Source organism: Abramis brama (genome assembly GCF_963993115.1).
Source record: "Abramis brama genome assembly, chromosome: 6".
In the NCBI taxonomy this organism is placed as follows: Eukaryota; Metazoa; Chordata; class Actinopteri; order Cypriniformes; family Leuciscidae; genus Abramis; species Abramis brama.
Window position 1 is genome coordinate 46,632,271 of NC_139968.1, and position 11,813 is coordinate 46,644,083.

At 41.7% G+C, this 11,813-nt stretch overlaps 1 protein-coding gene across 2 annotated transcripts; it reads left to right on the forward strand.

Moving 5' to 3' along the window:
* Positions 1-11,779, forward strand: tmcc2 (transmembrane and coiled-coil domain family 2). 2 transcript variants are annotated; one of them, XM_084117866.1, is made up of 5 exons: positions 1-349; positions 2,416-2,769; positions 3,828-4,438; positions 7,761-7,896; positions 10,380-11,779. In XM_084117866.1, exons 1-5 carry the CDS (start codon positions 347-349, stop codon positions 10,677-10,679), a joined length of 1,404 nt encoding a protein of 467 aa, XP_083973992.1. In that variant the 5' UTR covers positions 1-346; the 3' UTR covers positions 10,680-11,779. The 2 variants fall into 2 exon arrangements, with proteins under 2 accessions (XP_083973992.1, XP_083973991.1); XM_084117865.1 differs by having other exon boundaries at positions 105-177.
* Positions 11,780-11,813: the final 34 nt, after the last annotated feature.

Consider the following 11,813-nt stretch of genomic DNA (forward strand, 5'->3'; position numbering starts at 1 on the left):
GTGTGTGTGTGTGTGTGTGTGTGTGTGTGTGTGTGACGCATGCTCCGCTGATCTCCCCTCCCCCTCAGCTCATCTGCGCGTCGAAACACACAGACAAACACACACGGCCGGAGAGACCAGAAAGAAACGGCAGGAACGGGCCAGACAAAGATGAGAGAAGCCGATATCGACTCTAATGTAAACCATGGCAGACTCGACTGAGAGATAGACAGATAGAGGAGAGGAGAGGAGAGGGGGAGGGGTGAACACACACACACACAGAGAGAGAGAGAGAGAGAGAGAGAGAGAGAGACATGGCCCTCTTACACGTCTCTGCAGTGAAGCTGCACCTCCTGCACTGAAGATCATGGTAATTTATCGCAAATTAATCTTGTGTTCCTGTGTTGTACCGTCCATCATCTATCATCCATCATCCATCCATCATCACCCGTCTGTCTCTCTCACGCGCTTTTCTGCGTTCAACCCGCCTGACACGTCCCTAAATGTACAGCAGGTGTCATGCATGCATGTGTGTGTGTGTTTGTGTGTGTTTGCTGTCCCGCACCACTCAATTCAAACCTCCACTCTAAATGCGGCCTGTAGATCACACACACACACACACACACGCACACACACACACACACACACACACACACACGCACACACACACACACACATGCGCATGCTCTTGACAGGTAACATGGCTCAGATTCACATGCATTAAAAGATGCATGGACTGTGCTGACCTTCAGCCGTGTGTGTGTGTGTGTGTGTGTGTGTGTGTGTGTGAGTGTTTCTCAGAGAAATGCATTCTAGCATGCTGTTTTGTGCAGGTAACATGCATGCAGTAAAACACACACACACACACATGTAAAGGTTAATGCATCTCCACACGCATGTGAAAAACAGCATGCTTTCCCTGAGACGAGGCTTGTTGTGTTACACTGCATCTTTTCACGCACGTTTATTTGTTTACGACGAGTTGCTGCGACTCTAACGCGTATTGCGACGCTGCATTTATGAATGTTTCATTTCAGATCACTATTGATTTTCCTGTGGTGTGTCGTTCACATCAAGCGCTGATGTTTCAGGTCGTAGGTGTAAATCTACGCATGTTTCTGCAGTTTCTTCTCTTAGTTTAGTGTGTATGGAGAGATTTAACGAACGGAAAGTGGGTCACGGTGTCTCTCTCTTGTAAACACTCACTCATATGACTGAGGTGTTAAAATTAGTGTGTGTGGTGTCATATCAGGTGTTTGATGTGCAAGTTTGCATGACACTGCAACTCAGCTCTGTTGTGTTTTCATTGTGTGCAGGGTGTGAGATTAACTTTTTCACTCACCGGCCAATTTGGCTTCTAAATTGATAAGTTATCGGCCATTCAGAACTTCTACTAGCCACAAAAAAAAGAAGAAAAAAAGAAAAAGAAATGAACCAGATTAACTACGTCACAGCTTATTTACAAATTATAAAATGTAATAAAATCCAGTCATCCAGCATCTCCTCTCTTCCTCTTTAAGGAACATCAGAAAAATGTAGGAGGTTTGAAAATAACAAAGTCTTTTCTGTTAATCAAATGATTTTTAATCTCCTCTATTGCTTCAGTGCAAATGAACAAGCGCTGTTATTAGTTGTGTAGTGATGTGTGTGTTCCAGTGAGCAGATATGAGCAGATTCTGAGCAATACGCTGTATTTATATCATGATTGATTTACGAGTATTTGTGCTAAATCTGCACAGATTTGTCTTACACGAACTTCCCCAGTAAAGTGAGTAAACATGATAACTAATACGCCAGTGGCTCGTGATTTGACAGTGTTTCCCGCCACAGTTCATTTTTACCCGCATTTGGTGTTCATTTCAAACCCTGCTTATACCCTGAACATAATGAAGTGAAGCCCAATTTGTCTTGTTTCCAGTCCAAATATCAGAAAATTCTTAAATCAAGAAGCATTTACTAGATGAGTGAAATGCCATAAGATATTATGTCCTGTTTTTCCGGGGAAATTAATCAAAATTAAGTGAGTTGATGCTTAAAAAAAGCAAAATTATCTGCCAATGGGGTCAGAAATATAAGCAGCAACTCACTTAATCTAGATTTATTTCCCCAGAAAACAAGACATAATATCGTATGGCATTTCACTCATCTAGTAAATGCTTCTTGATTTAAGAATTTTCTGATATTTGGACTGGAAACAAGACAAAAATACTGAGTAAGAAAAGCATTTTTTGCAGTGTAAGACGGCAAATTGGCTAGTGATTTGACAACGTTTCAAATTTCAATTTTCAACCCCTGATTGAGTTTCATCCGCATTTAGCAGGTGTTCATTTCAAACCCTGATTATACCCTTAACATAATGAGTAAAGCCCAATTTTTAAGACGCCAAATTGGCTAGTGCTAATTTTCTAATATCAAACCCTGATTGTGTGCATGCAGCTGGATAAGAGCGAAGTGTCGACACTCGGGCTGCCGCCGTCCGCGAGCCATGGCGGGTCTGACGGGAACATTAGCGTGGAGGCGGGACCGGACGGCGAGGTCCAGAGAACACGTGTGGCGCTGGAACACCTGCAGCAGAAGATCCTGAAGATCACCGAGCAGATCCGCGTGGAACAGGAGGCGCGCGACGCTAACGTAGCCGAGTATCTCAAACTCGCCCACAACGCGGACAAACAGCAGGCGTCGCGCATCAAACAAGTGTTCGAGAAGAAGAACCAGAAGTCTGCGCAGACCATTGCACACCTGCACAAGAAACTCGAGCACTACCATAAGAAACTCAAAGAGATCGAACAGGTAAAATGAGCGTTTATTTTTAGGGCTTCACGATTAATCGCAATTAACATGAAATCGTCATTTGGTTTATCGCGATTATGAGATTGCAAAGGCTGCGATTATTTTGTATGTGCAGCTTGTCAGTGACGCACGGCTCAGTAAACGCTGCTCACTCTGAAAGCACTGAGTTTGAGTCGCTTATAACGTGCATTTGAAAAAGCAACACGCCTCAAACATCTTTCCAGACATGAGAAGCATTTATGAACCTCTTGTCCAACAAAAGACAACATTTAATACATCAAAGTATTTCAATCTTCTGTTTATTTCAAGTCAAGTCTCCTTCATTTATACAGCGCTTTTAAAAATCTAGACTGTTTCAAAGCAGCTTTACAGTGATAATAGGAGATTACAGTAACAGAGATTGTTTCGGCTTTACAGCAGCTCTAGAATAAAGTTATTGTCCAGATAAAGTTAGTTTTAACTTCCGTTGCAAAGATCATTAGTTATTAGCTTAAGGGCCGCTAACACGACACCGTTCTAACAGAAACTCTTAATGCGTTCTGGACGTTCATTTGCACGACAACAGTGTTTGGTGCTCGAGAACGCGAACTTTGAAACAGGTTCCAAAAATTTTAAAAACGTTTTCATCTGTGTAAACTTAAAAAACGTGAATCTGTGAAAACGGATTTTAAAAAAGGTGTGCGCATTTGAATATATATATATAATATCCATGCAAACTGGAATCATTTTGATAACGTTTTATCTGTACAGAGGTAAAGGGAAGGAGGAGCTTATCCAGCGATAGTATGATGGCCATGGGGATTTCCTGGAGTGACGTGTGTTATTGTACTTCTGCGGGGCATATTTGGCGTGTCTGTGTGAGACGTCCTCTGGTTTTTAGATGGAGCAGCATTTACTACCGATCACAGAGCTGTACTTCACTGACAAGCTGCGCATAAAATAATCGCAGTCTTTGCCAAATCGCGTGCGGTTTCATTCCGATTAATCCTGCAGCCTTAGTTCTCTTGCATGCAAACTTTTGCAATTTTCCAGAGTAATCACGTCTTGCTTTTTCGCAGAATGGTCCGGCGCGGCAGCCCAAAGACGTCTTCCGGGACATGCATCAGGGGCTGAAGGACGTGGGCGCGAACATGCGCGCGGGAATCAGCGGGTTCGGAGGGGGCGTGGTCGAAGGAGTGAAGGGCGGAGTCTCGGCGCTCACGCACACCGCGGTCGTCTCGAAACCGCGAGAGTTCGCCAGCCTCATCCGCAACAAGTTTGGGAGTGCCGATAACATCGCCCACATGAAGGAAACCCTGGAGGACGGGCACGCGGAAGAGACGCCGCGCGCTCTGAGCGGAAGCGCTACGCTAGTCTCCAGCCCCAAATACGGTAGCGACGACGAGTGCTCGAGTGCGACGTCCGGGTCACCGGCCGGGAGCAACTCTGGTGGGGCCGGTGGGCCGATGTCTGGGATGGGAGCCACCATGGGGAGCCCTCGGCTCGACGGGCATCACCACCACCATCACCACCACCACTCGTCGTCTTCCTCATGGGATGCGCTGCTGGAAGGCCTGCAGGAGATAAAAGTCGGCCAAGTGCACATGGAGGATGCCATCGAGGACATGAAAGCGCAGCTGCAAAGCGACTACGGCTACATGACCCAGTGCTTGCAGGAGGAGCGATACAGGTAAAACTGCACCAACTATAGCAGTGCCACGGCTTTCCAGGAGCGATGTTTGATTCTTAAAAGGAATCGTTCTTTTGAGCCGGTTTACTTGGGGTGTAACGATACCCTCATGTCATGATTCGATATCACGATATGATATTATTGCGATACTCCAAGACATATGGTAAAAGGGTAACAAAAAAAGTACTGTTGATTAAAATGCTAAATTTGGTTTTACATTGTGGGTGTAAATGAATAGGCTTGGACTTGGTGCTGGAAACCCAAAGCACAGGACAATAGAGACACCAGAATAACATATTCATGAAGCTGAAAACAGAATTATTTTAGATATGCTTGATTTCTGTCCCTGACTAGATATATTTAAAATTATTTAGGCCACTTTTTACTGGTAACATCAGATATTTGGAATATCAGGACCCACAAATATTCCCCAATCATTATATTCAACATTATATATAGTAGTTTAATGTAGTACTGACACTAAAACTCTGAAAACTTTTTTTTAGAACTGTAGAATATTTTCTCACACAGTAATTTTCATTTTGGGTGAACTATCGACAATACATATTGTCACTATCCACGATACATATAGTTGCATTTTTATATTGCGATATATTGTTACACCCCTACGGTTTACTGAATCAAACCTTAGTTCCGGGTTAGAAACGCAAGACGGATGCTACTTGCAAAGCACCGAATGAACCAATCTAGAGATGGATAATTGAGCCAAAGAACCGGTTCAGTCGTGTCCAACTCAAAAATAACTTTGACAATTAAAACTGGCTCATTTGTGAGTTGGTTATTTGTGATTCATTCATTTTGAACCGGGTCTTTGGTTCAATAACCCATTTGGTTATAGGCTGATTTGGTGCTTGCAAAGCAAGGCAAGGCCAGTTTATTTATATAGCACATTTCGTACACTATGGTGATTCAAAGTGCTTTACACAGAAAGGAATTAAAATAATCACAAAATAAAAGCAAGTAAAATTAAAACAGTTATAAAAGGCATTAAAAGAGATATAAAGATGAAATTTAAAAGAGTAAAAAGATGATACATAGATAAACTTCTCATCTGGTAAAACACCGGTGTATCATATTTTTCACAGCTGCTTGTTTTACTGTGAGATTTTCCCATGTTGATTGTACTGTGTCTGTGGTGTTCTTTCGGCTCGCCTAAATAATCTGTTGGACGTCTCCAATAGATCCGATTTCCCCTAAAATCGGACAGGAGGAGCTCTAGGAAAGGAATTGATCCAGTCCGCACCCCACAGAACAGATCTGGTCCCCGACCTCGAGTTTCACATCAAACTCACTACTCTACCACAGACTCAGGTCATCAACATGGTTTCATCTCTCACTTTCCCAATGAACATTTCAGAGTAATTTATGTTTGTCTCTTACTCAGTTCTCAGTGCCACTTGAGTTCTGTTTAGAATCAAAAGGAGTATGCACCGAATTAACCAATCTAGAGATGGATAATTGAGCCAAAGAACCGGTTCTTTCATGTCCAACTCAAAAAATAACTTTGACAATTAGAACTGGCTCATTTTTGAGTTGGTTATTTGTGATTCATTAATTTCGAACTGGTTCTTTGGTTCAATAACCCATTTGGTTATAGGCTCATTAGGTTATAGGCTTATTTGGTTATAGGCTCATTAGGTTATAGGCTCATTTGGTTATTGGCTCAATTGGTTATTGGCTCATTTGGTTATAGGCTCATTTGGTTATTGGCTCATTTGGTTATTGGCTCATTAGGCTATTGGCTCATTTGGTTATTGGCTCATTTGGTTATAAGTTAATTTGGTTATAGGTTCATTAGGCTATTGGCTCATTTGGTTATAGGTTAATTTGGTTATTGGCTCATTTGGTTATTGGCTCATTTGGTTATTGGTTCATTTGGTTATAGGCTCATTTGGTTATTGGCTCATTTGGTTATTGGCTCATTAGGCTATTGGCTCATTTGGTTATTGGCTCATTTGGTTTTAAGTTAATTTGGTTATAGGTTCATTAGGTTATTGGCTCATTTGGTTATAGGTTCATTTGGTTATAGGCTCATTTGGTTATTGGTTCATTTGGTTATAGGCTCATTTGGTTATTGGCTCATTTGGTTATTGGCTCATTTGGTTATTGGCTCATTTGGTTATTGGCTCAATTGGTTATAGGTTCATTTGGTTATTGGCTCATTTGGTTATTGGCTCATTTGGTTATAGGCTCATTTGGTTATTGGCTCATTTGGTTATTGGCTCATTTGGTTCCCATTTGGTTATAGGCTCATTTGGTTATTGGCTCAATTTGTTATTGGCTCATTTGGTTATTGGCTCATTAGGCTATTGGCTCATTTGGTTATAGGCTCATTTGGTTATTGGCTCATTTGGTTATAGGTTCATTAGGCTATTGGCTCATTTGGTTATAGGTTCATTAGGCTATTGGCTCATTTGGTTATAGGTTAATTTGGTTATTGGCTCATTTGGTTATTGGTTCATTTGGTTATAGGCTCATTTGGTTATTGGCTCATTTGGTTATAGGCTCATTTGGTTATAGGTTCATTAGGCTATTGGCTCATTTGGTTATAGGTTCATTAGGCTATTGGCTCATTTGGTTATAGGTTCATTTGGTTATTGGCTCATTTGGTTATTGGTTCATTTGGTTATAGGCTCATTTGGTTATTGGCTCATTTGGTTATTGGCTCATTTGGTTATAGGTTCATTAGGCTATTGGCTCATTTGGTTATAGGTTCATTAGGCTATTGGCTCATTTGGTTATAGGTTAATTTGGTTATTGGCTCATTTGGTTATTGGCTCATTTGGTTATTGGTTCATTTGGTTATAGGCTCATTTGGTTATTGGCTCATTTGGTTATAGGCTCATTTGGTTATTGGCTCATTTGGTTATTGGCTCAATTGGTTATAGGTTCATTTGGTTATTGGCTCATTTGGTTATTGGCTCATTTGGTTATTGGCTCATTTGGTTCCCATTTGGTTATAGGCTCATTTGGTTATTGGCTCATTTGGTTATTGGCTCATTTAGTTATTGGCTCATTTGGTTATTGACTCATTTGGTTATAGGCTCATTTGGTTATTGGCTCATTTGGTTATTGGCTCATTTGGTTATTGGCTCATTTGGTTATTGACTCATTTGGTTATTGGCTCATTTGGTTATTGACTCATTTGGTGCTGTGTATCATCAATCCAGAACTAAAGTTTGATTCAGTTTGACTCAGTGAACCGGCTCGACTGGTTAAAAACGCTTTGTTCAAGAATCGAACCTCACTATTTTTCCAGAGCTGAATGTTCAGGTGTGTGTCTCCTCTCTTTTTCCTCCAGATACGAGCGTCTGGAAGAGCAGCTGAATGACCTGACGGAACTTCACCAGAACGAAATGAGCAATCTGAAGCAGGAGCTGGCCAGCATGGAGGAGAAGGTGGCGTACCAGTCGTACGAGAGAGCGCGAGACATCCAGGTGAGAATCGATAACAAAGAATGATCAAGGCTTCATTTTGTTTTAGGCTCTACTAGAAAAGGTTTTCCTGCTTGAATGTTGATTATTTTCCCCATATTCTTCATTGTTGCAGCTCCTCTCTTCCCAGTCTGTCAGTTGTTTAGTTCCTGTCTCTATAAAGCCCCTCCTTCTGAAAAGCACACTGTGTTCTGATTGGTTGGTTGGAGCAGTGTGTTGTGATTGGTCGAGCGCTTCGAGTGTGTTTGGTGAATGTCCCGCCCCTTACCATAACCGCCAGTTTCAACACACTACTAACTAACTCAACCAGGCCCCGCCCCTTTATTCTGCGTATGAATTATTTAAATGAGGAATATTGTGATGTGTTCGTTCCCGAAAGAAAACTCAAGACTACAATGGAGGTGTTTCTTGGAGTTCAGAAACAGTGACACTAATATAGAGGGAAAAAAACAAGTTCTGACATGAAACTCTAGATGGCGCAGGTCCTTAACTCAATTTGGTAGCGATAACATTGTTATCCACATAGCGCAGCTGATTGGTTGCTGTTACATCAGCGGCCAATGAGCTGTGGCTCAATATTCAAATGCTGGTAGTGTTTGGTGTTAGCAGTGCTCTTTCAGAAACCTTCCCCCTTCCCCAGCTCCACCTGTATAGATCTGCTACGGGGTTATTTCAGCAGTAACATGCAATGATCAGCAGCAGCGTAGCAGATCTATTCCGCCAAGACCAAAGTTCTATAGTGTGTTGAAGTGTGCTTTCTCAGGTTACTGATGCACGAGCACAGATGTATGCACTATTGTAACCTAATTTTTCTTGCATGCACATTAAGGAAATTATATTTTATTGAAGAACAACTGTTTGAAAAGTTAATGCACTTTAAAAAGGGAATGTCATTTAATTTCAATAAAAGATGCAATGCTTGATTTGGTTTATATTTGCTTATTGCGCTCGCTTGCGCCCTCTTGTGGGCATAGGAGACAATACAGAACTTTTTTCCTCTAACATCAAGTATTGGCTTTAGAATTCGATTATAATTCGAATTTTGCTAATATTTAAGAAAGAAATTCGAATTTAGCTTTCAGCCATTTTGACAGCCCTAATTAAAGGGGACATATCATGCTAAATCCACTTTTTTAGCCCTTAAATGCATTTTGTTGTATATTTGGAGTGTTTAGAAGTACAGAAAAGATGAAATTATTCTCTTCAGGTGCTTCGTTGATATCTTTATATTCTGTTTTGGTCATATTTTTCAACCTGTTCCGATTTTTCTGTTCTCTATGACGTTTTTTGAACTATTACGTCACAGTATTTGCAGAGGAACTGCCAAATAAGGACATTGACTTCCGGCCCAACACTTCGAGCAATCCGCCATTTTTATTTCTCGCTGCAATTTTGTAGTCCAAGCTAAAGGATGCAGAAGTTACGAGAGGGTAAGTTAAAATGTTCGGTTGTTGGATGTAGTAACCCACACGCTTCATTACACCGTCTAATGTAGATGAACTGCTGCGCTTGTGACAGGCCGCATGTTTAACTGAAAGAACGAGCAGAGAGAGAGACCCCGGTCGCGCACGCACTCTCTCTCTTCAGAGCCAGGCGAAAGTGTAAACAAGACTTCACCGTCTCCAAACTAGACGCTGTCTTGCTCTCTCTCCCTCGCACATATTAATCAAAATAAATCGACACGGTGGTAAAAGGTCGGAAGACCAAAGTTTCATGTGTAAATACAGTAACACACCATTGCAATACATCCATATGAAGACGTTGTTCTGCAGGTTCGTCGTCTTCATTTTCATCTCGCTCCGGCTCCGACTCTGGCTCGAACATGTAAGGCTGGCTGGACAAGTCTTCCGTTGTTGACGTTTTGTTAATAACGTGTGAAAAAAACGTTTCTGTGCCGCTAGATAATCGTATCTCTGCTATCAAACTACAAAAACGGGGTGGAGTTGAACCGAGTGTGGGCGGGGTATGAAGTGTCTCAATTGTATTTAAAGAGACCGCACCAAAACGAGTTGCTCTCAGACGCACATCAGAAAAGGGGTAGAAAAGGGTCCTGTGGAGCTATAATAATGAGGAATTCAGACCCAAGCATTGCAGTTCCGCTTTATATAGACTACAAATGTATGATTTATATGTAAAAAGGAACGATTTAAAAGCATGATATGTCTCCTTTAACATTGCCATATCCGAGAGTTGTAATCACTGAGGGACTTTGTAACTTGTACACTAGACAAAGTTCTGTGGATGTGTTTGTGTGCAGTAGGCCGTAGAGTCTTGTCTTTCAGAAACCCTCCCCCTTCCCCAGCTCCACCTGTATAGATCTGCTACGGGGTTATTTCAGCAGTAACATGCAATGATCAGCAGCAGCGTAGCAGATCTATTCCGCCAAGACCAAATACATTAACATTGCCATATCTGAGAGTTGTAATCACAGAGGGACTTTGGAACTTGTACACTAGACAAAGTTCTGTGCATGTGTTTGTGTGCAGGAGGCCGTAGAGTCGTGTCTCACCCGCATTACCAAACTGGAGCTGCAGCAGCAACAGCAGCAGGTGGTTCAGCTGGAGGGCGTGGAGAACGCAAACGCTCGAGCCCTGCTGGGAAAACTCATCAACGTCATCCTGGCCCTGATGGCGGTGCTGCTGGTGTTCGTCTCCACCATGGCCAACTTCATCACGCCCCTCATGAAGACACGCGCTCGGGTCGGCGCCACCCTCGCCCTGGCGCTCTTCCTGGTCACACTGTGGAAACACTGGGATTGGCTTGAGCTCTGTCTGCTGCCCAGCTGAAAGAGACGAACAAAATACACAGAACTTAGATTCTAACTGTGATGCATCCTTCCCATCATACCAGAGCTTGAAGGATGTTTAAGAAAGATTCAGTAAGGAGATACACCATGGTCTACATGGCTCTACATTCCCGGTCTTTTCCTTCTGAAAGGGTTTCTTTCCTATTTTAGATCATTGAGCTCATTTTTGCTTTAAAGGGATAGTTCACCCAAAAATGAAAATTAGCCCATGATTTACTCATTCGCAAGTCACCCTAGGTGTATATGACATTCTTCTTTCAGACGAATACAATCGAAGTTATATATAAAAAAAATCCTGGCTCTTCCAAGCTTTATAATGGCAGTGAAGTCCATAAAAGTGCATCTATCCATGAAGTCCATAAAAGTGCATCTATCCATCATAAAGGTGAATCCATCCATCATAAAAGTGCATCTGTCCATCATAAAAGCACTTTTATGATGGATAGATGCACTTTTATGGACTTCAAAACAGAAACAGTCATTCACTGCCATTATAAAGCTATGTGAAGAGCCAGGACATTTTTTACTATAACTCTGATTGTGTTCGTCTGAAAGAAGAATGTCATATACACCTAGGATGACTTGAGGGAGAGTAAATCTTGGGTCAATTTTCATTTTTGGATGAACTATCCCTTTAACTAATGAATGTTAAGACTGGTTCTTAGAGCGGAGAGTCCAGCGAATGGTCTTCTGCTGATGCATGGCTTTAAAACCAACACACGTTCACATTTCAGATCCAAACTTCTTTGGAGCTTTTGACACCAAAACTGTCTCGGAAAATGTGTTGCGTTTAGTTTGTTTTGTCTCTGTGTCTGTTGTATATGAAATATCTCATTACGGAGGAGGGCGAAACATTATCATTTTACTTTGTGTGTTGTTAAGTGATATTTGACTAGGGTGAAAAGGCAGAAACGTAACGTCAGTAGTCAAGAATCAATAAGAATCAACCACATCCGTCATCAGAACATTTTTGTAAACACAGTAATAGTGTAACACGCTCCATTGGCTTGATCACATTTATCATGTTTCTACCCGTTTGCTAAATCTCAACACCACTGTATTCTTAATAAATACATTTGCAAATATAGGCTAGGCTTTTGTTTTCATTAGGACC

Coding starts and splice junctions, on each gene's coding strand:
- tmcc2 (XM_084117865.1), top strand. CDS start 151: ATGAGAGAAGCCGATATCGACTCTAAT. Junction 2,770..3,827: donor AACTCAAAGAGATCGAACAG/GTAAAATGAGCG, acceptor GCTTTTTCGCAG/AATGGTCCGGCGCGGCAGCC. Junction 7,897..10,379: donor AGAGAGCGCGAGACATCCAG/GTGAGAATCGAT, acceptor GTTTGTGTGCAG/GAGGCCGTAGAGTCGTGTCT.